The following is a 26,252-nucleotide window of genomic DNA, read 5'->3' as shown; positions in this document are numbered from 1 at the left end:
CCGACGCGCCGTTGAAATGCTCCCAAACGTGCAAACTCGACTAATCTGCTGCTTCAATGTGGATTCAGAACGGCACTAGAGTAGCGCTTCTCTATATCCGTTGTAGCTGCAATGACCTTTTCTCTGCAAACATCGCACGACTTTTTCAAGGACCTGAGGTTTCGGACCAGCTGTAGCTCACGCATCGCGCGTCTCCCCTGCTTCGGAATCCGACTACCTTGACCTGTAATGTTCAACATTGCTTGAAATTTTACCCGGGTGTCCACGATCACCATGCGCGCTTTTTACGTGAGCCGACAGGTGGCTAGACGTCATAACTCCTCCCTCGCCTTCGGGACAGTGTATACGAATAATGACACACTCCCCAAATCGGGACAGCGACACATAGGGTCATAACGCGACACATACGGTGAATTGCCGACACATTGGTGTGTTCCCAATGTGTTCCTGCTCTTTAGTGTGTCGATTTTACGTGTGTTCGACACATTGAGATGTGTCCAACTTCTCTTTTCTTTTTTTTTACAAGTCCTTCTGTGCCCGGGTAAATGGCAGGATAATATGGAAAAAATATGTATTCCTCATGTACGAGAAAAACAATTACTTATATGGGAAGGTATGCATACTATGTAGAAGTAGGAAGGTAGGAGGAAGGTAGGGACACCACCTGTCCCCTCCAATAATCCCTTGCTAATCTACAATTGGCGATTCCCGCACTGCCCTATCAACGCTGCATGCCCTCTCCCGAATACTAAGTCCTCGGCACCCGCACTCGTTGTCGGTGGATCTGGTTGTTGGCAGGCATTGCGGGTGTTCGTGTTGTGGCTCGCTTCATGGACGTGAATGTGGTGGGGGTACTCGCGTTCGGGCTGGTGTTCGTGTTTGTTCACAGTCGCATTTGGGGGATGGGAACGGGCTGGGGATCGTTGGTGGTGCTCTTGGCCATTCGTTGGTTGTTGTGGGCCGTTTGCCGGGGTTGGTGGTGGGCCCGCGTGGCCATTCGTTGTGGTGGGCACTCGTCATCGGTCATGGTGATGGGCTATCGTAACCATTCATCGATCCTGGTGGTGGGCCCTCGTCGATCGTGGTGGAGCCCTCGTGGCCATTCGTAGATCCTGGTGGTGGGCCCTGTGGAGGTTAGTGGAGCCTCGCCGTCGTCCGTCGATCCTGGCGGTTGGTCCTCGTGGCCAATCGTCGACGGTCGTGGTCCGCGCTCGTTGCGTTTCGTGGGGGTAGTGAGAAGAGAAGGGGTAGTGACGTGTGACATCGGGTTCGTCACCCCACCCGATTGGGATGTGTCCAACTGTGTCGCTCGCAAACTGCACACCCTCTCATCCTCAACACCGTGTCGAGGATGAGCCTTATCCCCTTTCGGGGAGTGTGCTGCTGTACGTATATCCTCCCTTTGGGACACTGCAAAGACCTATCAAAAATATCCGCGCGTTTTCCAATCCCTCAGTAATAGTACCAGTTTAGCTTTGGAGCTGTTTTTATGGGCAACTTAAAAGAATTGTACGTCGACGATGAAAGCAAAGCCATACTCAAACACGTCAAACATGTACATATCCGATTCTGTGAACAAGAGTCAAAAGATCAAGCAACACCCTGTGAGTACGCCAAATATTCAGTCCATATAAAGATATTCATGGAGTGTAACAAAGTTTTCCGACTTCACGGTGGATCGTGGACGATGTGTCCTCTATACTAACCCACAAATTCCAGCCGGAAAGCATTTTTCAAGCTTATTTCGCTCTTTCATCAATGTCCCCTGATCATCAGCGTAGACGTCCTGGCTTAACGGACATCTAAGCCACATCCCGAGCACTTGGAATGACTCCAGTTGATCACTCCTACAGGTCCCGTATTTCAATAGGAGCGTCGCCAGAAGTAGACTCCGGCGCTCATGCTTACACAGTTCTGCACATTTTTTATCATATCTGGATGATGCATGTGTACCTGCCACGCAGCTCAAGACACCGCTGTCCCCCTATGATAGGAGGTTGGCCCAGCGTTGTGCCGGTTGCGCAACTGTTCTGAAAGTCGCCGACTGTCACTGACTGTGACATTTCGCAACCAGACACGACCGCGACTTTGCGGGGTGCCAGGGGTGTCCTCATATATTATGTAATGTAATTTTAGGTGTAGAGACTTCTGAGATTTCGAGGTGGATTTGACTTTCTCACGATCTACAGTTGACTGTGAGTCTGTGACCTAAGGTCGGTGACGCAGAACAACTGTCACAAGTAGCACGCAAAATGGATTGTGGTAGATACGGAACATGATATAGAGGAATCTAGAACAGTGGTAGATACAGAATATGATGTAGGAATAACTGTGCAGCGTTAGAAGACCGCGCAGTGCGATATAGCACACGCCCAGAGGTAGGACCCCATGGCACCGCGCAAAGTTGCGAATGTTTGACCGTTGACGACCTTTGGTGACTCTCTCACGATTTACGGTCGGTGACTGTGACCTCAGGTCGCCGACCCGCACAACACTGGGTTGGCCCGGTTTCAATGGTGATACCGATCCTATACCCTCTGATCTAGACTCGCCTCCAGTCTCTATGGAATCAAAACCCGAGACTACAAATGTGTTTTTTTGGGTCAGTCCGGATTAGGAGGGTTGTGCACAGGTAATTGATTCCATAGAGACTGGTAGGGTTTAACCGTGATGGAGTAGATGAACTTTTTATTGCGTCCGAGTGAGCTAAAAAGGAAATATACGATGCACGTGCATGCCGAAATCAGCGCGACGCGACTTCAGCTTCAACGCTACACGCCCATCCTTGTTTGGAGGTTTAAATAAGGTCCAGACTCTGATCGTCGGGGACAATAGCCGTGACATCCGGAAATCATCTGCAGGTATCCCCTGGATACACAATTGCCATGTCAAGCAATGGCCGGGGACCGATGATACTCAAATGATATCATCTGTTGGGTGTCACCGCGATGTCTCAGGCGGAATAGCTCAGGAATATCAGTGTGACATGGATTAGTGATTCTTCTGAAGGTCTTAAAATTCTTTGTGTGATCCAAACGTGAGGCATGCTTGAGGTCAATGAACTGCCAGCACATCAGATCATCTAGATGTCCTTTATATACCAACTATTTGTCACTGTGTCAGTCGCAAATATACACTTGGGATGAGGCTGTACAGATCATATTTGCATTCACGAATTCAAGACACAATATTCACTGGATTATGGGCAAAGCATGTATCTTACACAAAGGACTGGATTATGGTTAACGCGTGTTGTCGAGACAGACTAAAGTCAGATATAGTAGTAATCAGATACGAAGTAGGCAGAAGATTATCAATTAAGGTGAGGCCTCAGATCCACTGTCTGCAGAAGGGGTGGTTGTGGCAGGGCGAGTGGCAGCAGGAGTTTGAGGCGCGGCAGTCGGAGTTTGAGGAGGCATGGCAGGAGGCGCTCCAGCAGCAGCAGAAGAAGATTCTGTCGGAAGGTTGTCGAGATTGGTATCACCGTAGAGGGCGCGGTCCCTTTTCAGGATGATGGCAAAGTATCTGTTGAATAAGCTTAGCTTAACTTGTGCATATCAGTTGAGAAGATGTGCTTACTTCGAAAGCTTCTTCGGTGTGTCGTATGCTGTGCGTGCCCGAGAGAGATCAAGGTCGACATCTTCCCAATAGGTCAGCTCTTTCTGATCTTTGATAGAGAAAGTTCGCGGCTCGGTATACATGGCGCGCTAGAAACCAAAAATATTAGCACCAGATAAAAGCCACCAACCACACAGACAACTCACGAGATACGCAACCCTGGCACACAACGGAACAGTGACTACAAGCTTTGACTTCTTGTGGGACTTGACTAATATCTCATCACAAAGATCCACGATGTTCTGTGCGTCAATACGTCGCTTTCCGAGCTCATCCGTTGAGTCCACCTTTCCAAGCGAGCCGCCAATCTATAGGGCCGTAGATGAATGCTTAGATGAATGGGAGGGGCCAGGAGAGAGGACATACCACAACCTTCATGATGTTCCGATGTCCCGTAAACTTCTTGCGGATGCGGCTGACAATAGTGTCGTACTTTGATTTGTCCTCTTGGATGGTGGCGTCGAGCCCCCAACTTGAGTTCTTCTCGAAAAGCTCCTACAATTATGTTTTATCTTCAGACACCACAAAGAATAAGGCAAGTAGAAATACCAGAAGTATCTTAACAGGAACCTCGCCAGTAAGGTAAGCCGAAATGCTTGGGTCCATTATGATAATTGAAGACTGCTGGACGATCTTTGACTGTTCAAATCTCTAATCAGTATCAATCGTTTCCGATGTGAGTGGAAACGAACCTCAATCTTCTTAGGAATATTGTAGACAACTTGAAGGTCGGGAGGATTCAGATTTGTTTGTTGCTCCGAAAGCTTGAGGGATCTAGCAGCAAGCCAGATGCTCTGCTCAGCAGGTGAAAGCTGGAATGGTAACTTATCAATGAAGAGAACATCGAGGGCATATGAAGAAATTCACCTTGGAAAAGACAATAAGTTCATCATGATCCGTCTTCTGGAGCTTTATGGAGCGAGCTATAGCATTAGCAAACTGTGAATTATCCTCTGCTGGCCGCTTTCGAGTGATGGTGGCTCTGCGTGAAGGACAAGGCGATGTCAAAGGAGACACCGACGAACCATGCTGATGCATTCGATTTGCAGACGCCGGTGTTTGAGGTGGCGGAGAGCTCATGTTCATTTGGTCTCAAATGCTCTGCATCCTGATGAAGACCGTTGGCGAGGAACGTAAAAGGAGAAAAAAGAGCGAGAGGTCATCCACGTCAAAGAAGGAGATTTGTTTTTTGACTTCAACATGAAAATCACGTGGTGTTCAGTTGACCGATTTTGTTGAAGTCCGTTCACCGTTTGTCGCAGTGATGCCAGCTGAAGAAAATAATGAAGGCGGCTTGGAAAGAGAAGGACCTGTTGACCAAGGTCTCGTAATCTCAAATCGAAAAGCTCGTTCCAATAACAGGGAAATTTTCAGATTTTGAGGATGTTGCCGGCAACACGACACAACTCAAATGCCTCACATGTTCTGCGAACTCTCGAGTGAGAGACACAATAATAAAAAGGACATCTAAACGCATGCACCTTAAATCAGCAAAGCATACAGAGGCACTCCAAGCGCTAGCTGAATGACTTGGTGTATCCGGCACTTCAGCTAGCACAACCACAGATCCACGGCCAGTCAGTGAAGTGCGTGTAGCTTCGATGACCTTCTCCCAGAGATTCCAAATGACGGAAAGTGACTCAGAAGATGAAGATCTCCCAGGCGTTCCCGATGCAAATCCATTCGATGATGTCTTCATGGACGGAGATGCATTCTTCAATACTGCAGGTCAACCAATTATGTTCACTGCAGGAGAAACCACAGACAGGCCACATACCGAGTTATGGAATGGTATGGATGCCCTAGAGCTCCACGACCATGCTGTCTTGGGCAAAATGTCAAAATCAGTTGAGGATATGTTTGGGGACTCGAAGGAAGATTCTACCATCTCTGCTGTTATCGCAGCAATGGATGCAATGGGTGAGGATGTCACAATGTTCGTCACGTTGAAGATCTGACGGTTTGCAAAGGACTCGACAACGAAGAGGAAGAAGGAGAGCAGTCAACACGTGAAGAGGATGCTGAATGGGCACCTCATGGTTGCAAAACGGTGAGTTGAGGCAGGTGAGTTGGGAGCAGAGCTTATTGATCGATTTATAGATGTTTTTCCTTGATCTGCTTGATAATCTTCCGCGTCTCCGTCTCTCTGATGATCACATGAAAGCCATCATTTGGGCAATGAAGGACATCAGGAAAATCCAGATCGCTAAATTATGCACAATTAACGTGATCAACCGAATTGTGCACAAACATGCACAATTCTGTTGGAACGTGAATAACAGAAGGAGTCAACTTTCAATTATGCAAGATTGTGTTCCATTCCAACTGAATAAAGCTCAATTTCCTCAGCTTTCCCTTTGATGAGGAAAGGTGCGAGTGAGTCCAATTACAAACCACACAAATGTTTATGGCACATATAGTAGTACTATTTTTTTGACTGTATCAGAATGCACTAAGTACAAAATGGAAGTTTGACACTACGATGGCAGTCATCTACGGAGGGGCGTGTCAAACTGAGAAGGGGTGGCATGTGAACGCACGGAACTCAGAGTCAGACACGATGTGTTATGACGACTGATATTGGGTAACTACCTGTGAACGCACGGAACTATGTACAGGTAGTAGTCAGTATAATAAAGTGAAATGTATATAAAGTAAACTCACCTCAGAGTCAGACACGATGTGTTATGACGACTGAGGTGAAGAGAAATAGGGTTTTCGTATTTATAGGAATGGGGACGGTGGCTTGCACAAAGACTGGCAAAGTAAACGTAAAGACTAGCAAATAACGGAAGTAAAAAGATGAATAGAAAAGAGAAAAAGGAGTAACAAACAAAGCGTACGCGTAAACAATAAGGTCACGAGACGTCTTCTTCAACACTCCCCCAGACGGCGAGGACCTAGAGATCCATTTTGAGTGCTCTAACGAGCTTTTGATGTGTGATCCGGTGAAGTGGCTTCGTAAGGATATCCGCGATGTTGTCCTCCGAGGGGACATGCACGACTTTGATCTCTCCGTTAGACACGCGCTCCCTAATGTAGTGGTGTCGAATGTCGATGTGTTTAGCGCGTGCGTGACCTTTGGTGTTGAGAGTAAGTGCGATGGATGACGCGTTGTCGCCGTAAAGTACAGCGGGGAAGTCGCAGGTCAAACCGACTTCGGACATGAAAGAATACATCCATAGAACTTGCTGGGCGGCACGCATAAGAGACATGTACTCCACCTCGGTTGTTGAGAGAGCAACTGTCGCCTGTCGTTTCGAGCTCCAAGAAACTGGCCCACCAGCCATAGTGAAGACGTATCCTGACGTTGAGCGACGGGTATCGATGTCTCCAGCATAATCGGCATCAACGAAACCGATGGGGGAAAGGTCTCCTCCCCTCGAATAAGTGATCTTGTAATCAATCGTTCCCTTGAGGTACGCGAGGAGGTGTAGCATTGCTTTCCAATGAGCAGGTCCGGGGTTCGATTGAAAACGTGAAAGAGCGCTGACGGCGAAAGCGATATCAGGACGTGTTGCTACCTGTGCCCACATACAGGAGCCTAAAGCTTCGCGGTATGGCTTATCTTTCATAAAGTGGTGATCTTCGTCGGTTTTCGGTGAGTCGGTTTCGGAGAGGGAGATTCCGGGAGGAAGTGGGGTGGATTTTGGATTGCAGTCGGCCATTCCGAAGCGTTCTAGAACGCGCTGAAGGTAAGCTGTTTGTGATAAAGAGATCGCACCAGTCTCTTTATCCCTGTCGACGCGAATCCCTAAGATGTATCCCATCTCCCCCACATCCTTGATTTCAAAACATCTCTCTATCTCGTCCTTTGCCTTCACCGCTCCTGCCTCCGTCAAAGACGCGCCGAAAACGTCGTCCGTGTATGTGCTGGTAACAGTAAATTCATCCCCATCAACCCGGGAATGAACACATGGATCCGCCATCGATTTGTAGTAACCAAGTCCCTCATACGCGCTCGACATTTGCCCTTGAAAATCGAACGCAGCTTGCATCATACCATATAGGGATTTGTCAACCGCTAGGATCTTTCCCTCCTCCCCCGGTTTGACAAAACCCTGTGGCTGGCGCATGTAAATGGGGAATTTGTTCGGGCTGTAGAGAAAAGCGGAGACGATGTCGACCTGCCAGATGTGGAGGCCGAGTGTGGCGGCGATGGCAGCCACCATACGAAAGGACTCAAGTCGAACGACAGACGCGTATGTCTGGTCGTATTCGAGGCCAGGGATCTGTGAAAAACCCTTGGCCACCAGACGTGCTTTTCGGCGAATAATGTTCCCCTCCGCGTCATATTTGTTAGCATACACCCACATGGAGTTAATGGTATGCGCGCCTGGGGGTGGGTCAACCAACCGGAAAACCTCCCTCTCCTTTAATATTGCCCACTCAGTCTCCATAGCCGGCATCCAAAGGTCAGGGCGTGCCATAGCCTCCTTATAGTTCTGAGGAACATAAGTCTCAGGGAGACCCGTCATGAATGCGGTCGTCTGAGGAAGGGGCGCACCAGTCCCAACAGCAGCGAGACGAGCAGACCTCCTAGGTGGGAGAGGAGTGGCAACAGCCTCTTGAGTTTCAGTGGAGGCTAAAGGTTGAGCTTGAAGCGGATGAGCATGTGGCGGTGGATCTGTAGTGCGTGGACGAGGTGCAAGGGGTTTGGGTGGAACAACGACCCCCGGTCCATCATCGACATCCTCTTCGTCCTCGCAAAGTACAAGAGGTGGAAGGTCGTCGAAGGTCGTATCGTGAGACGAGCTGGGCGAAGTTGTAATGGTGCGGTGAGACTGTCCTTCCTCGAAAATGACGTCTCGGCTTTTGATCGTGGTGCCTGATGCCCGATCCCATAGTTTATAGGCACCACGACCAAAATAGCCAATCAAGACGTACTTGATCGATCGAGGTGACAGTTTTGAGACACCTATCTCCACCGGGATCTTGGCATACGCCGTACACCCAAAAGGCCGAAGGTGAGATATGTCCTGACGCTTCCCTGTCCAGCGCTCAGCAGGAATAACACCAGGATGACGAGCGGAGGGAATGAAGTTGCGCAAATAGATCACAGTAGCCGCTGCGTCCGCCCATAACGATGGAGGTAGGCCGGAATCGACAAGAAGACAACGTACCCCTTCGATGATGGTTCTCATCGCACGTTCTGCCATCCCGTTTTGGCTGTGGGCGTAGGGCGCGCTGAAATCGATGATTATGCCGTGAGTCTTCGTGTATTCCCGCCATCTGTCATTGAAAAATTCTGGTCCCATGTCCACATGAATCCGGATAAGTTTCTTGCCCGTTTCTCGTTCCGCCTTCACATGGAATTCAGCGAATGCGTCAAACGTCGTCTCGCTGGCCTTGTTGGTCAGGAAGTATCCCTGACGGAAGGAGGAACCACCATCGTTAAAGACCATCATGTATTCGGCTCCCCCGGTAGAGCGGACTCGTGCAGGACCCCATAGGTCGATATACACGCACTGAAGTATGTCCGTTTCATGCACTATCAGGTTGTCGTATGGACGAGCAGTTTGCTTCCCACAGATACAATCTTCACACTTTCCCTGGACCTCAACATCTCCCACAATGTCGAGGCCATCGACGAGGCCTTTCTTTGCCATCTCAACAATAGACGTGACACCGGCATGTCCCAGGCGGCGATGCCAAACATCAACGGAGGTTGATTTACGGGTGTATTGCGTTGTGAGAGCAGTAGTCGGGGGTTCGATGTTTAGAAGGTACATGCCATTACTCCCTTCGCCTTTCATCAATAATCTCTGATTTCCATTGATGAGGTCATAGAACTGAACGCCTCCTCCTCCAAAAAGCGCCCAACATCCAGCAACGTCGAGTTTGCTGATTGACACAAGATTGGCAATGAGATCGGGAGTGTGGACTGCGTTTTTAAAGGTAATTGTCGTCCTCAGGGAACCCGAGATGATCGTCTTAGTCACCGCACCATGCCCAATGATGCGGAACTGACCGCCTTTATTCGCAGATTGACCTTCGTCTGGCTTTACAAGTGGGAAATACGTGGTGAAGTCCGAGCGCGCAACGAAACAGTGTTTGTTGGCAGCGGAATCGGCGTATGTCAGGACATTATCTTGTCCTGGTCCTGTTGTTGCGGCTAACGCATGAGTGGGGTCTGGGATTTCCAAATCCCAAGCGCCTTCTGGATAAGATTCGAGGACACATTCCTTCGATGCGTAGAGTATTTCCCCGAGTGAGTGAACCTCCATGACATCCCCTCCTTCGTCTGAATATATGTGTGCACCTTTCGTTAACAGGCAGTCGTCGCTATTAGCATCAGCTATGAGAGCAAGTGTGATCTCAGATGTGGGCGACGTGTCGGTGAGTGCTGCAGTTACAGTTGGGGTTATTGTGCGTGGTGCTGATCCACGAGCTCCCCCGCGTCGGCCGAAGTCCGGAGGAAATTGACCCTCCTTTCCTCCCCCTTTCCAGTAGCAGTTGTCTATGGTATGACCACGACGTCCACAGTTCGAATTGGTGCACTGGAGTTGATTCCGTCCCTGTCTCGCATTGGCTTGTAGTGCCGTGACCACGCTACTGGGATTTGTGACTGACTTCGAGCGGTCGATGCGATTCCAATGAATCATCAATCGACTAATGACATCTGCCGAAGATTTTGCCTCATACAGGGTCCCCACAATGCTGTCCCAAGAGATCGGAAGGGAGGACAGGATTATCATGCGGAAATCAGCGTCGCCGATTTTTGCGCCTGCGCTATTAGCGATTGCCCATTTTGTACGAAGGTTCGAAATGTGGGTTGGGAAGTCACCTCCATCGGTGAAGGTGGTTGTGCGGAGGTCGCGTTGGGTTGTAACGGCGGCAAGGTCAGATGAAATTTTATATTGCGAGGTGAGGGAATTCCAGGCTTCAGCAGCAGTTCCATCGAGCTTAAGACCTAGGCCGATTGGAATTTTGGTGTTGTAGAGCAGCAGCGCGCGCACCCAGGCGTCGCGCATCGCCCACTCTGCAACAGAGGGATTGGAGGAGTACCATTGTGTGGTGTCGTCGGGGAGGGGTATCTCCAACGGCGTAGGTGTGTACGTCAATGCGGTGGTTGGGGATGTAGGAGGAGCAGGATTTCGGATAGTGCCCTGTAGATATCCTAGTACGCCGCAACTGGTTGCTGCTATGACAATTAGCGGCTCCCATGTGGCAAAGTTTGTGCCGTCGAATTTTTCGGGATCAGAAAAAATAGGTGGGTTCGCATTTGACGACATTTTTGTGGGAGGTAATGTGGGATGTAATGTGGGATGTAAAGTGTGCTTTACGAGTCGCAAGTAAAAGTGGTAAAGCAAGTAGTGTCTGTAATTCCGTAAGTTTGTTAATGCGCTTCGGGGCCCATAACCTGTGAACGCACGGAACTCAGAGTCAGACACGATGTGTTATGACGACTGATATTGGGTAACTACCTGTGAACGCACGGAACTATGTACAGGTAGTAGTCAGTATAATAAAGTGAAATGTATATAAAGTAAACTCACCTCAGAGTCAGACACGATGTGTTATGACGACTGAGGTGAAGAGAAATAGGGTTTTCGTATTTATAGGAATGGGGACGGTGGCTTGCACAAAGACTGGCAAAGTAAACGTAAAGACTAGCAAATAACGGAAGTAAAAAGATGAATAGAAAAGAGAAAAAGGAGTAACAAACAAAGCGTACGCGTAAACAATAAGGTCACGAGACGTCTTCTTCAACATGGCAGGTACTTCTTCGCGGCAAAGCTCGATTGCAAGAGTGAAGGCCGTGGCAGGGATAAACACTATAATCTTAATGAGAAGAGAGCCAAAAAAGCGACACAAACTTGACAGGAATGTAATACTTGCAACCACTGAGAGGAGTGACAAATGGGTTCAACGCCGCCCATTCTCTTGAAGCCCAGCCGTCTGATCCTGAGAGGCGGCATAGATGAAGAGGTCACAAACACGACAAGTGTACCTCCACTCATTGTCATAATACAAAATGAGCTTGACAAAGTTCGGGCTCAACAGCGCCTGCGTCAAAGATGGACAAAGTAACGTGGCTGATGAGGTCGGTAGACACAACTTGGTCCTTAGAATACTCGACGTGGCTTTGATGGTCGCTTTGATCTCTTCATAAGCGCATATGTCGACGACGGATACATCCAAGGAGGGCACACGAAATGCGAGGTCGCTGTACTGGGAAGAGAAGGCAAATGTAAGCAATGAAAAGACACGGCGAAGGGAATCTTACGTGAGTTTCCCGTTGAGCAATTGCAAACCTTGGCAGCACCAATGGACGAAGGGATGATGTTGTTGTCGACGCTACGTCCCCGATGCTAGTCCCTGTGCGACGGTCCGTCAACGGTCTTCCGAGTCGCTGTGGTGGTGTGGACTGTATAATATTCATCAGACCTTCGTTGATACAAAGAAACACCTTACCAGGATGCCCAGTGCACCTGAGCATCATTCGCTTAACTACTTAGACGTCGTTGAACTTTTTCAATCACAAGTTGAAGAGCCCGGCCCTCAAGAGAATGGTGCCATACATCATCACGTGATGTTTGGTTGAAAACTACGAAGGGGAATTTCAGTTGCTTCCCTTCCCTCTCACCATCTTCCTTGTCCTTGTCTGCCTCCCACCACCCCGATTTCTTGCTCTACATGTTCCTCTCACCTTCTCCACTCCCCAACTTGTCCGTCTCTCGTCTCTCGTCACGACTACTCCCTTTATACTCATTCCGCTCATACTCCGAGTTTACCCTCGTCTGTGTGCTTCACCTCTTTCGCCAAGCCATTTCTCTCTGCCGTCCCCAACTTCTAGGCTTCAAAAGAACGCGCCAATTCGCTCTTCCCTCCTCCACCTGGCACCCATACGTTCAATGGTTCTGTAAACACGAATATTCAAGTGCCGGAATAAGCAACATCCCACAGAACAGCAGCTTTGGTAAGAGTTTATTCTCCACCTTCCACTTAACTAATTACTTCTCTGCCCACGGCAGGTGACTGACTGAACATCATTCCCCCACTTTGTATCAACATTTTTTGATGTTTCTCTCACTTCGTTGCTAATTTAGGCACACTTCGAAAGTAGAGAGTATCATGAATGGGGCACTGAGGTAAAGTTTTCTTCTTCAATATCGAAAAGCCTTGTCTAAACGCATTTTCTTTTCTCAAGCTATTTCGTCTGGCAATGGTGAAGAAGTTTCCTCATCAGCGTGCATCGTGGCAACAACTGTGGGATATCAGGTGTGAGTGATATCAGTGCTGCTGGCGTTGCGCTGGGTTTTCCCCAGTCGTCGTGTACCTTTACCCCTTGTCATGTACGTGTGGTGCTTCCATCAGGTGCATTTGTTCTCGATGACTGTGGCTTGAGTGTGACGATGAATCAGGTGCGTTTTTTCTCGATGACTGGCTTGAGTGTGACGATGACGGTCTTTCCAGCTCCCCCACTGCCAACAACACCTTGCTCATGGTTTCGTGAAAAAGAGCGACATTTTCAACATCGACTACAGCCATGTGAACCAAGTGACCATGTGGGCGCGGCCTGTCTTTGCTGTGCTTTTCGAGAACGTTCACCGTGTTATTTGAAACTAAAAGTGCGCTTCTTTTCTCTTTGTCACCCTGCTCACATGTCAGTCCATGCCGCTGCTCGCTTCAGACGAAGTCTGATGGCCTGCACCCTGAGTACTTGGTGAGCAGCTGGCGACAAGGGGTTGTATGTTGTGTTTTGCGTCGTAGTTCCATCCCTAGTCTAGACTACCTCATGTTGTAAGTTAGAGTTCAATAGATATTTGTTGATACAGTTCTCGCATTGCTGCCAATACAGGTCATATTGAGGAAGTGAAAGTTACATACTTCGAGCTGAATGTACAGGCATTAAGCAAAATTGAGCACAATCAAGCACAGTTAACGGTCCATGGATTATTTCCACTCAATTGTGCATAATTTGTAAAATCGGTTGATTGTGCATAATTGATGCATTTTGTGCATAATTCACGTTGATTATGCTCAATATACATCCCCCAGTTTTCCTGATGGAGTGCGGAACACCGAACGTTCCCTCTTTTAAAGCCCTGCGGAAGAAGCAGAAAGACCTGACAGAGCAGATGAACGTCCAACCGAAGATGCACACTTCAGCAATGGGGAACACATTCTGGATGAACCATCCCATCGATCTCCTTGCACTTGTAAGTCTGCAATTCCGTGGCTCATTGCTGTTCCACCTGACACTCTGATACAGGATTGGGCCAATCCCCTTGTGCGAGATTTCATCCACGTGTATCCAGAGATGACTTCGACTGTCTCGGAGTCATGGCAAGCTGCAAAATATCTCGAAGAGGTCAGTATGGATGAGTTGTCACCCATGTGGGCTGACTGGGAGCACAATCCACATCGACATTTCTATGTAGGAGAAATTGCTCAATTATGTGACAATCGCTTCGTCATTCCCGTGAGATGGATCCTGTTCAAGAAGGTTGTACATGCTGAAGTATACCAAGCTACTCGGAACGAGGTAAGCGATGCCGTTAGAATTTTGTTCTCAGTGCTTAAGATACACGGTCGTCGCAGGTGGGGCTCTTTGTCCTACACGATCCTCAGATCTTCCGCGTTGAGGCGAACACACTAAGATATAATTTACTTGACCTGCAGGTACAGTATACACATGTGAGCTTCCATCCTCGTAAGCTTCTAATCCTCTCTGCATGCAGCTTCGAAATTGACATGTTCTTGCAGCGCATTTGAACCATCCACACCTGAATGTAGTACAACTGCCGCACCCCGTCCGCGAAATTGCTGCTGGCCGACCGGTATTTGTGCTACGCATCATGCCTTGGGCAGATGATGTGTCCGGTAATCGCAGCAAGCAATACAACGCGCACATGAACATTTACGTAGCAAATGTCAATTTGCCTCACTGGAAACTGGCGCAGGAGTTCTTTGTCCGTTTCGTTTCAACATCACCGCATGCCTCATCATCCGAACAGTTTGATGCTCTTTCAGAAGACATGTATGTTGACTACAACTTGGTCTATTGGCACCAACTGATACTCTATTTCAGAAAGAGTGACTCATGGCATCCGGCGTACGACTGCACATTGAAAGAAGAGATCTTGTTCCGATTACGTGCTCACGTACTCCCTGCAGATAACCCACAGCAGGCGGAGTCATCTTCCAATGCAGGTAGTAATGCGAATTACTGGTGTCGAGCCGACATGTCAGGAGGTCCTGATGAGGTACGTGAAACCAATGAAGGTTATGATTCCCTCTTTCATGTACGTCTCCGTTTCAACTTCTTGTACTCTTTTTTCATACTTACGCGGTAAACTCTTAGCCGGGAACACCGTGCACCCCGGAGGAGACAATTACAAGCATCAAGAACCAAATCTGGACTGCATGCCTTGGTTCCCAGGAGGCTGTTGATACGCTACAAACGAAGACCGGCGTCAAGGATCGGACAGCAATATACTGGATTCAACAGCTTGTGGACAAGGCACGAGAGATGCAACAAGATCATCTATACAAACCGGGAATTCGAGATGCTCGTCTGGATGACCGCAGGATCAAGGGCCCCGAACGGGAAGCGATCAAGGCAGGTATCAAAACTGACATTCAGAAAGAGTTGTATGAATGGGTCTTTACCCAGCCTGCTGAACGGTATGAAGAGATTCCAATAGATGACCGTAAGAAATCTTAAACTCTTCCATAACTAATCGTTGACATCATGAACATTGTAGTTAGCCGCAAAGATCTCCGGCCAGGTGATCATTACAACGTCTTGTTGTGTTTGCCAGGTGCAAATACTTTTCTTCTCGCAGAAGAAGTTGCCGTTTATTATTTCCAGGCATCAATCCTCACCGTGATAGTCCTTGTGAAATCCTTCACACAGTGTTACTTGGAGTCAACAAATATATTTGGTATCAAACAAACAAGGTCTGGGACAAGAAGAAAGACGAGCTGTTCGCGACGCGGCTGCAGTCTTCTTCAATTGATGGTCTGACCTTGTCGCCCTTACGTGCCCATTACATGGCACAATACAAGAACTCACTTATTGGGAAGCATTTCAAAGCCCTTCAACAACTCGGAGTCTTCCACCTGCACGACGACTTATGCTCGAAAGACCTACTTAATCTCTGGAAGGCAAACGGTGAACTCGGCGCTATGACTTGGTTTCCGGAAATCAAAGACATGGATTCGTACCTGGTAAGTAATTCAACCCATAATGTTATTCTTCTAATGATGCCGTCTCAAATTCAGTCCGATCTTGAAGTCCTTATAAACAATGTCCTCGACTTATGGGCCGTTGTGGACCCATCCCACATCCAATACAAGTACAAGTTACATGTCCTGCCGCACCTGAAAGAAGATATCCGCCGATTTGGACCAGCTGTTCTCTTTGCAACGGAGGTTTTTGAGTGTTGGAATGCCGTCTTCCGCCTTTGCAGCGTCCTTTCGAACCACCAGGCACCAAGTCATGACATTGCTGTCACCCTCGCTGACATGGAGCGCTTCAAACATCAAGTAAGTGGCGGTTGGTGGAAGGATAGCTGTGGGAACTACACTCAAGCTGGGACACGGGTCCGGTCTTTTCTTCTTGGGAACAAGGAGCTCCAGCGTCGTTTAGGCTGGGTCAATACAGCAAACATTCAAGCAGGTGCGTTCTCCAGTACACTCGATATACGTCTCATGTGTTGATGAACGGTTATTATAATTGACAGGGAGCGTCAAGTTGAAGTCCAAGACCACGCAAGACCCGAAATCATGGAGGGACGCACTTGGTGCTGCCTGGACCGCCGAGACGGACAAGGAAGGAACCTGGATTGTCTGTAAACACGTCATCAGCATTGCTCAAGACGTCTGCATGATAGGCTCCTGGGTTTTCCTCAAAGATGTGAGTGATAATCATGCAACTCAAGTCTTGCCATTCATTAAACCTTCGACGCAAGGGCCCGAAGGATGCGCCGGCAGTTCACATGGGATGTATTCTCAACATTTTAGCGCCCAAAATGTTGCCGCAACTCACTGCTGGAACGGTCGTTCTGGTCGAATTATTCAACATTTCGGGAGCAAATGACCCTCATCTCAACATGCCAGTGCTGACACCATCCGGCGGCACTGTTTCTGCATCACCAGAGGTAAGTTTTGGCCGGATTGTTGTACCATCATCTCTGACGTTATCGCTATGAAATTTCGAAGGATATCCTCTTCAAATTCAATGCACAGCATGATTGCCAGGGCTGTGGCTGCACGGCTGTTGAGCTACTCATACGGCAAGGACGAGACATGACGCAGCGGACTCGGAAAACAATTCAGCACGCAGACAACGCCCGCTACTTCATCAACACACACGCCCTTCACAACGCCAACCTTCTCCGTGAAACCCTACCTCGGGAGCTGACAAAGCCTGTCCCATATTTTGCTGACCGCCGCGCTCAGCACGAGTAGTTTGCCGCACAGCTTCGGATCTCAGGACCAGCCAAGCGGGCAGAAACTAAAGCGAAGGCGAAGGCAACGAGGGAAAAGAAAAAGCAGGGCAGCAAGGAGAAGACATAGAGGCTATGTACACATAACTACAGACTACAGTCATTTCAATCCATCCACTTTGCGCTAATCAACGGCCATGTCTCTTATGTGCTATTTGAACACACAACATATATATGAACTGTCAGAGCGCGATGTCGTAGTGACTCTCAAAACCGATATCACTGAAATATCTACATGCCATCCAGCAGATAGCCCTGGATTGAGCTCCATTTGCGGCCATTTTGCGATCAAATCGAGGTCCGCCCTTGAGAACCGGTGAATACCGGCCATCAACATCTCGTGAATATCACATAGGAATGGGGGTGTAGCTTCAACTATCATGTCGCAGCGCAAACACATCTTCGCCAACGAAAACTCGCCTCCTCATATGCCGGGCCCCCTCCAAAAACGCTCTTCCGGCTTTGTCAACACTTTCGGCTTTCCTCTTAGCAACACACCGTCACAAATACTGTACTATTTCAACCAAGTGTTCACGATTTTTGGAAATTTTTCACGCCGAGATGGCCGAAAAATTTTCTTTCGATTTAAGACGAATTAAAAAAAATAGTTTTTCTGTCGATGTGACGTGTGACATGAACACTTGGTCGAAATAGTACAGTACCTTTCGAGTTTCTCGACGCATTCACACCTGTTTCAAAAAGAAGAAAACAACGAAAAGTCGCATCGGGAGAGATATAAAACTTTGGGTTAGGTCACGATGAAGCAGCAGCAGGGAATAGGAAAGAAGAGGAAAGGAAAGCAGCAGAGAAGCAGGAAAAGAAGCGGTGGGAAAAGCAGGAAGAAGATCACCTCAGCGCGGCCCTCAGGCTCATCGAGGGTGTCGGCTACCCGACCCTACACACCTACCTCAAATCCCTCTTCAAAGGATCAACACCGGTCCTCACAAGTGTCTTGCATGCTCGTGCAGCACGGCAGTTCCCTCTTGGACAACATTCACCAACGTCAGCCTGAGGTCGCTAATTTTATATTGCTTGACTTTATATTAGAATTATATTTTATTGAAAGCTTCACTCCGCATTGTTCTACGTACGAGACACGCCTCCAACATGCCTCACTGACGCGTCTTGCATGCATGCCCCAACTAGGTATTGGCATGTGCACGTGGATTGGTTACCTTTTTGGGTCACTTGGACTTTAAAAAAGTTCATCAGTTCAATCACGGTCAATCCCTCCCAGCCGTTATGGTAAGTATTCTGATCCCAAATCAGTATCTGACCATAACGGCTGGTGACGAGCCTACCTCTGATCCACCATTTTACCTAGGACATGTTCAATCATTCATAGCCAAGAGGAAAAGAGGGGACGCGCAGGGAAAGCCGGTGCCAGATCCACGCTTTTCAAAACGTCTTGGAAGCGTTAATATCCTTCCCACCTTTCAAGCTTTCCCAACCCAATCCGGACTTTTATCCAGGCTGGCTGTCGTTCCTCGGAAATGAGTCTCAACCTGGTTTCCTTTGGTTAGACGGACCACCATGCATTGGACATATTCAATATCGCCACCTTTCGCAGAAGACTCGTCAGTGACTCCGTCACCGTTCAAACGTTCGAGCTCAAGTTCGAAGACTCGGAGCAGTGAGATGTGCACCTACTTATGGCGGTCAGTTTCACAAGAGATGTCTCTGGGACAGATAGTGTTTATAGAGAATGAGCAGCCCAACTTCGACTTACAGTGGACGCGGGTCAAATATGTTATCTGCTGCGTAAATTCGCCTCGATTCTCGAATGAGACCCGACAATATCGGGCTGAAATATCGAGGGACAGGTAGATAGGACCCCCAAAAGTCCGCTTGGAGGCTGGTTCCCAAAATCGAGCATTTTCCAGTTTTTTATCCGTCCCAATTCCGCCGAAACCTGTCCAATTTGCACCTGGCCTTCGCCAGCTTTTCGAAAACTTGTCCGGACTTTGGGAACAGGCCTGTATGTCTTCCAAAAAGCAACATTCATCACGGTTCGAACCCAGGACCTCCCAGGACACACCACCGTATATCTCCCAAGGGGGTGGCAGAACGTGGATCCCGGATATAGGGTTGGGGGGGGGCGCATCCTAGGCTCGAGACCAACCGTTCTGGTGGCGGAAAAATGTATATGTGATGTGTGGGATGGAATTAGCCACCAGAACAAGGGGGTGGCGGAACGTGGAATTTGGATATACAGTCGCAAAAGAAATTAAGGCCCTAGTCTTCAACCCCCCCCTCCCTTTACCCCCCAAATCCAGTATGTTCTTCCCACCCTCCTATGTTTTTCTTAGAAGGAACCATTGGCTATTGGCAGCCGTCACCTCCGAACGTCCTTCACCAATGACAACGACAACCTTCTGTGGTTCTCCACGTTCATCAAAGTCGTCGACTGGCCCATCGCCATGCCAACTACCTATGCGCCCGACATCGATTCCATCGCCTTCAGAGTGTCGCACCCAGGAAACATCTGTAAACACCACACACGTCAGGACGTGCACAAGGCTGAGCAGTAGTACATGCGGCTCATCAAGACTCTCACATACACTGGCCTCAAGGCTGTTGGCCGACGAGGAGAAGCGCTTGGTCATCTCCTCGTCTTTTTGGGCAGTATATACATTTATGCAAAGTAGACAGTTTGTTTTGTTTCGCTGTAGAAGCTATTCTCAATTCTATCCATGTTTTTCCATCTGACTTTGAGATTCTATCAAAAATTACTGACCGAATATGTGTGCAACTTACTAAATTAAGCTTCAAGGGTGCTCTGGTAGTGTTCCAGACCATTTGAATGTTTTTTATTAGAAGGTCACAAAAAATTTTAAGGCCTCTGGCGGATGCCCCCCCCCCCAACCCTATATCCGGGATCCACGTTCCGCCACCCCCTTGCACCAGAACGGCTGGTACAACTTAACCGTGAAGGAGTACACGGGAATTTCGAAGTCCGATTATCCGTTTTGGGACAACGTGATCTCGACGCGTAGGCCTCATTTCGACGATTATCTACGCGAATATACATGAATTTACCACCTCTAACCTTTCCGTAATGTCTACTCCTCGAAAAAGATCTGTTCCCGATGAAAATTCCCCACCTGCCAGCACCTTCATTCCATACACTACACCACCAACATCAACTGTCAAACGAGTGCGGCGGCAGGTTCTCAAGGATGTTACACCTGCCCAACTCAATGAAGCACGTCAATCTTGGATCGAAAAACAAAAGGAAAGGGCTCAAGAGGAGGAGCTTAGGTTGAGGGAGGCTGAAGAAGAGAAGGAGAGGCAGACAACTGAGCGGTTGAGGCAGATGGAACATGCTCGGACTGCAGCAGGCTATCCGATGCTCTACGCGTATCTATCTGAACTCCTGGCCACCAACGACCGACAGCTTTCATCTCAGGTCACCCAAATGCTTTCTCATCACGGCATCCATATCATCGAGTCCATTCACCAGCGTCAACCTGCAGCAACAGATGCTTGGATGGCTGCTAGGTTGAAGACCCTGCTCGTCGAAGAAGGAGTTCAACTCGGCAGTGTACTGCAGCCAAACCGGGACAGGAACATCACAAACACTCTCGAGGACTTTTCCCTCGCCCACCTCTTGACTGACGCTCGAACCGCTGCGCTGAATTTTTTTTCTTTTCTTTGCGATCTGAGCGGGTATTCCGCTGATGCGACGCTCGAGCGACGCAAGAAAAAGGATGTTGTAAGCACTTTTTTCTTCCTTCGTCTCAGTTGGTTCTGACATTATTTAGGTTCTTAGCACCGTTATGTGTATCATTGCCCAAATGAAGAACGAAAAGGCAAGCACATTTCAGCTTGTAACAGCCATTTACCTCCTCGCAAGTGGAGCGTCTTGCTCGCTTTTCAACGTACTCAATCACGCTGGCTTCTCTCTCTCGTACTCATCCGCGATGGACAAGATCAAACTCATGGGGAAAGAACGGCTACAGTGCATCTGGTCCTTGGTCCGCGAGAAGGTGTGTATGGTCATTTGGGACAACATCAACATTGCCTTTCGCGTGAACGAGCAGCGACAAGCCGCAAAGAATCATTTCAATAACGGAACGACTGCCACTCTACTGCCACTTTTCGACATTCCTTATGGTTCCATCCCTCTTTCGGTATTGCCACCACGTCAGGTTCGACGGAATGTCTATGATTTCCAACCCCATATCGATCTTCTGCCAACCGCCGACCAAGTTTCGGATGGGTGCTAATTCTATCCACACTCATTTTTTCCCCACTTTTTCACACCCAAGGAGAGTCATCAGCAAAAGTTCAAGTTCCATGTCAGGCCTAGTATATATTGTATGGCTGTACTAACCTAGTGTGTCCCTTGTGTGGCTTTGGATGGGGCTTAACAGGCTAGGTATCCCTAGGATGGGCCTTGAAAACCTAGTGAAGCCTAGTATGGAGAGCAGAAGGCTAGTACAACCTAGTGTGGTATCTAACAGGGTATTATCATTCATTTATGTCAGTTGGTAGCATATCACTAGCCTAGCATAGCCTAGCATGCCTGTACTAGGATAGGATTCAGCTACATTGGTTGACCATTTTGTTTCGTTGTCAAATCATATTGACCGAGCGTTGGGACCGTGCCTACGGCACTTAACATTATAAAAGTTATGGAGAAACATACTAACAGCTACTATAACTACTAAACCCATTGTTGTAGTCGTCGTTCATCGTTGTCGTTGGCGCATTGTCCGTAGTCGTTGTTGTTCATCCGTTGTTGGTCGCCACGTCGCCGTCGGTAGGAGATGGGGAGGGGAGTCGTGATATTCACCCGGAAGTTGAATGTGGACAATGACGACAAAATGCATCGTCACTGCCCGTCGCCCCTGCTTCTGGAAGTATGAAAAAAGGAGAGGGAGGGAATCATGTTGCTACTCACCTGGATTATAACGTTCCCTCGCCGTCGGTTCGTGGCCATCCCGTGTCCTTGTCACGTTCTCCTCGTCCTGTGTTTTCCTCGTCGCGTTGTCATTGTCCCTTGTCCTTATTGTCCCACATCATCGTTCCGACGCTGTCCTAAGTCTCAGTGAGGTGGATTGGGATGAACATGGGACAGGGGTACTTACCTTGATGTCCTAAAATACACAACTCGTTCATCGTCGTTTGGTTGACATGTCGCTGTCGGCGATGTGGCACCTGGATTCCGTGTTAAGGAGATGATTGGGGGGGGTGAGGTGAGCTTACCGTGTCCTCCTCGCGTCCTCCTCACCGCGTCGTTGTCGTTTCACGTTGTTGTTCCGTGGTCGTCCTGTGTCTCAGCAGGGTGGCTTGTGACAAATGTAGGACGGGGGGGGTGCAGTCAAAGTAGAGTGATGTGAAGTAAAGCGATGGAGGACCGGAGGTATGTCGGACTTTGGTCGGACTTCGATCTAATTAATCACATGACACTAATCACGCGTTTCATTGGACCTTTGCTCTCTGTTCTTGACCACCACCTCCTCCCCATTCCCATTCCCCGCCCCCCTGCTCCTACTCTGTCCTTCTCCCCCGGCGACGACGACGACGGTGGCTCGACGCTACAACTCCTGGCTGTGCTGTACCCCGCTCAGCGACACCGCATTGAGTTGAGCGACTCGCTTGTATAGTATGGTGTCAAGAAGGAGACATCATGGGCGCAGATTCTCTGAGCGAGTGAGTGCTTTTCATCAATTATCTGAGCATATATGCTACGTATCTTACAGATTTGACTTTCCAACGCAGGTATTCAATCGACTACCATTTTTGCCGATGCTTTGCTACGGGTTCTCTTGCCAAGTAAGTGTTTTTCATCGCATACATGCGCATATATGTGATGTATCTTACAATTCTGACAGTAAGTGAATGCTTGGTGTTTTCCCCGATGCCCAGGCCGATGATGGTGCGGATTTTTGGTCAAACCCGTCAAAACATTGTGGTATTTTCTGGGAGACTGTGGGTCTGTACGGCACGTCACGCTTCTGACTCTCTAGGTGCTAGTTTGCTAACAAACACATTGTTAGCAGAGTATTGTCCCATTGGACTCAATTCACGCACACCGGGGATATGCTCTCCCAGTTCTCGCCACCATCCATGCCATCGCAGCCAAAGTCACCTTGGCTACACACAAGCTCCTTGCGGCTGCAGCCATCAGCGCAATTCCTCACACGCCACCACCAATGATGATGAACAAGTTGACTCCCCGCCAACCCATTCAGCAGGGATGTCAGCCGTCATCATCGAGATCCTCTCGCTTCGGCTCCTACAGACACACATCCAGGCGGGTTCCAAGGAAGACGATTACATCGCATGTTGAGTAACGTCCCTCATCAGACATAGGGAGCAAGGGGTCTCAGACGGCGATGACGACCGTTCACTTCTCTATGAGCAGCACAACATCGAAGAGGTCGAGAACTCTCGCCGTCAACTAAATAAAGGTCTTTTCCTTCGTTCTCAAAGAGAACTCTACACTGATCAACTATTTAGCCGCTTTTTTTCTTTCGCGTGTCACTTACTTCCCCCTATCTCCGGTGTTCCCATTCAGGTACACAATTTTCTTGTTCTCCATCATTCCGGTCTCGTCTTGACTGCCCCGTGCTTTTGCTACCATTCTCGTGTTTTTTTAAACTTTGTATTAGATACTACAGGAATTATATGATTCATTTTGCCCATATTTCATATGAAGTGGTCGGAATGTAGGATAAGAATTTGAGATCTAGCATAACATAGTATGGAAAAGGCTGGCTAGGATGTCCTAGTATGGCCTTGCATGGTGTTGGGATCCCGAATAGCCATGCAAGAGACCGATCCCATGCAAGGCCTATCACCTGGGATGTAAGCCGAGGTTCCAACCTTGGCCATGGAAGGGGGGCTAACCTTTCATGGCACCTACGGTTACCACATGATGCCTCTAATTAGGAGGGGTCAGTGATTGCCTGACCCCCTCTAAGGAGAGGGCTTATATCGATATTCCCATCAGTTGAGTTAATTGTTGAATAACTAGTGTGGGACTTCATCGATTTAGCCCTCCCTCGGTAAGTATTATCCGGTGTACCTTCCCGCCGTTCTCAGGCTCCCTAGTGGTCCGCATTGGGAAGGTCGTCCCATCAGCGGCACCACATGCGCCTTCCCATCACGCTCCGTTGCCAAATGCGGACACGGCGTTGGCGCGTGTGACTTTTTCCTTGCTCACTGTCTGTGATGATGAGCAGCTGTATTCCACTGTTCCCAGTCCATTCCCTCCACTTTTTCTTGCCTAAGCCCACACAATAAGCCTGTAGAGTAGTATTATATGGCTACCTGCATGTAAATAGGCTACAGAGTTGTGTAATCACCTACATAAATATGCATGCTCATCCCCAGTGCCCATAGCCAGCTACAGAGAGACTATGAGACCCAATGTGGAGCTTGGATATTCATTATTAGTATGTGTGAGGGAGGGTATATAACTACAGGGCTGTGGGATGGCCAGAAAATATCTATTCTGCAGGTGTAATATACCCCAGCTTCCTACCTCTACTCACCCACTCCCAAGGTACCTATATCTACATTAAACACATAGAGTCACCAGGATAGCTATTTAGAAGAATTATGGGTATCTATATTCGCTATTTTATGGGTGTGAAGGATACCATGGCCTGATATCTCCAAAAATCATCTCAGTTCCTGGGAGGCTATCAGGCCATTGTAAGTATATTTGAATTGGCTAAAGGGTAGTTGTACAAACTATAAAGAGGTTCACTAGGTTTAAAAGCGAGCGCCTCCATGCTATGGTAGTATTTGAAGTGGGGGATGAGGAGGTATACCTGGGATCAGTGATCAAGCCATACCTCCATCAATAAAAATTATCTGAACATTATTGGGACATCTATGGGTGCTTTATGAGTCCCCTATATCGACTTACACAGACCATGTTGCCCACAGAGAAGGTGGTGAAATGTTATTCAGGTAGGGGGAAGGTGTCTACAAAAAACACGAAATCTCTCTCTTCTGAAAGGAATTCTCTACTTAAAATAAATCTGGGTACATAGATGGTGAGCTAATGTAGCTATAGAAGGAATACCAAAAAATTTGGAAGATTGAGGAGATGTATGTCTCCATATGCACGAAATGGATATCAAGGGAGGTACATCAAAAGTGCAGGATTATGATCAAAGTTTGGCTACATATCTCCAAGCAACACATTAGCCTCTTGGATTTGATTGCTCACCCTACAGCCAACCAATCTGTCTGAAAGTTGGATGTGTTTTAATAGCTACACTAAGCTCACCATCTATGTACCCAGATTTATTTTAAGTAGAGAATTCCTTTCAGAAGAGAGAGATTTCGTGTTTTTTGTAGACACCTTCCCCCTACCTGAATAACATTTCACCACCTTCTCTGTGGGCAACATGGTCTGTGTAAGTCGATATAGGGGACTCATAAAGCACCCATAGATGTCCCAATAATGTTCAGATAATTTTTATTGATGGAGGTATGGCTTGATCACTGATCCCAGGTATACCTCCTCATCCCCCACTTCAAATACTACCATAGCATGGAGGCGCTCGCTTTTAAACCTAGTGAACCTCTTTATAGCTTGTACAACTACCCTTTAGCCAATTCAAATATACTTACAATGGCCTGATAGCCTCCCAGGAACTGAGATGATTTTTGGAGATATCAGGCCATGGTATCCTTCACACCCATAAAATAGCGAATATAGATACCCATAATTCTTCTAAATAGCTATCCTGGTGACTCTATGTGTTTAATGTAGATATAGGTACCTTGGGAGTGGGTGAGTAGAGGTAGGAAGCTGGGGTATATTACACCTGCAGAATAGATATTTTCTGGCCATCCCACAGCCCTGTAGTTATATACCCTCCCTCACACATACTAATAATGAATATCCAAGCTCCCCATTGGGTCTCATAGTCTCTCTGTAGCTGGCTATGGGCACTGGGGATGAGCATGCATATTTATGTAGGTGATTACACAACTCTGTAGCCTATTTACATGCAGGTAGCCATATAATACTACTCTACAGGCTTATTGTGTGGGCTTAGGCAAGAAAAAGTGGAGGGAATGGACTGGGAACAGTGGAATACAGCTGCTCATCATCACAGACAGTGAGCAAGGAAAAAGTCACACGCGCCAACGCCGTGTCCGCATTTGGCAACGGAGCGTGATGGGAAGGCGCATGTGGTGCCG

At 48.2% G+C, this 26,252-nt stretch overlaps 6 protein-coding genes across 6 annotated transcripts; 4 read left to right on the top strand and 2 right to left on the bottom strand.

Annotated features, from left to right (window-relative positions):
• Positions 1 to 3,317: 3,317 nt before the first annotated feature.
• LACBIDRAFT_302464 (uncharacterized protein) lies at positions 3,318 to 4,704 on the bottom strand (the record flags this gene model as incomplete). Its single annotated transcript, XM_001883404.1, has 7 exons — positions 3,318 to 3,525; positions 3,580 to 3,707; positions 3,765 to 3,926; positions 3,985 to 4,113; positions 4,168 to 4,257; positions 4,311 to 4,430; positions 4,486 to 4,704. The coding sequence occupies 7 exons, from the start codon at positions 4,702 to 4,704 to the stop codon at positions 3,318 to 3,320; spliced, it is 1,056 nt and encodes a 351-aa protein (XP_001883439.1).
• A 515-nt stretch (positions 4,705 to 5,219) lies between these two features.
• On the top strand, positions 5,220 to 5,979 carry LACBIDRAFT_302463 (uncharacterized protein; the record flags this gene model as incomplete). Its single annotated transcript, XM_001883514.1, has 3 exons — positions 5,220 to 5,538; positions 5,589 to 5,668; positions 5,719 to 5,979. 3 exons carry the CDS (start codon positions 5,220 to 5,222, stop codon positions 5,977 to 5,979), a joined length of 660 nt encoding a protein of 219 aa, XP_001883549.1.
• Positions 5,980 to 12,787: 6,808 nt separating this feature from the next.
• Positions 12,788 to 17,040, top strand: LACBIDRAFT_329329 (uncharacterized protein; the record flags this gene model as incomplete). The annotated part of the gene is made up of 17 exons (XM_001883513.1): positions 12,788 to 12,845; positions 12,891 to 12,917; positions 12,940 to 12,986; positions 13,039 to 13,176; positions 13,256 to 13,288; positions 13,353 to 13,365; positions 13,624 to 13,784; positions 13,838 to 14,110; positions 14,167 to 14,278; positions 14,332 to 14,605; positions 14,657 to 14,831; positions 14,930 to 15,278; positions 15,485 to 15,798; positions 15,853 to 16,249; positions 16,314 to 16,486; positions 16,512 to 16,730; positions 16,819 to 17,040. 17 exons carry the CDS (start codon positions 12,788 to 12,790, stop codon positions 17,038 to 17,040), a joined length of 2,985 nt encoding a protein of 994 aa, XP_001883548.1.
• Positions 17,041 to 19,372: 2,332 nt separating this feature from the next.
• LACBIDRAFT_329328 (uncharacterized protein) lies at positions 19,373 to 19,877 on the bottom strand (the record flags this gene model as incomplete). The annotated part of the gene is made up of 2 exons (XM_001883403.1): positions 19,373 to 19,744; positions 19,836 to 19,877. The coding sequence occupies 2 exons, from the start codon at positions 19,875 to 19,877 to the stop codon at positions 19,373 to 19,375; spliced, it is 414 nt and encodes a 137-aa protein (XP_001883438.1).
• A 259-nt stretch (positions 19,878 to 20,136) lies between these two features.
• On the top strand, positions 20,137 to 21,307 carry LACBIDRAFT_302458 (uncharacterized protein; the record flags this gene model as incomplete). The annotated part of the gene is made up of 2 exons (XM_001883512.1): positions 20,137 to 20,793; positions 20,843 to 21,307. 2 exons carry the CDS (start codon positions 20,137 to 20,139, stop codon positions 21,305 to 21,307), a joined length of 1,122 nt encoding a protein of 373 aa, XP_001883547.1.
• A 1,125-nt stretch (positions 21,308 to 22,432) lies between these two features.
• On the top strand, positions 22,433 to 23,380 carry LACBIDRAFT_329326 (uncharacterized protein; the record flags this gene model as incomplete). Its single annotated transcript, XM_001883511.1, has 5 exons — positions 22,433 to 22,610; positions 22,691 to 22,736; positions 22,787 to 22,859; positions 22,953 to 23,015; positions 23,087 to 23,380. 5 exons carry the CDS (start codon positions 22,433 to 22,435, stop codon positions 23,378 to 23,380), a joined length of 654 nt encoding a protein of 217 aa, XP_001883546.1.
• Between the last annotated feature and the right edge of the window lie 2,872 nt (positions 23,381 to 26,252).

Source organism: Laccaria bicolor, genomic scaffold (genome assembly GCF_000143565.1).
Source record: "Laccaria bicolor S238N-H82 LACBIscaffold_21 genomic scaffold, whole genome shotgun sequence".
NCBI lineage: Eukaryota > Fungi > Basidiomycota > Agaricomycetes > Agaricales > Hydnangiaceae > Laccaria > Laccaria bicolor.
The sequence above is the reverse complement of the archived record's forward strand: the minus strand, read 5'-3'. Positions and strand labels throughout refer to the sequence as shown.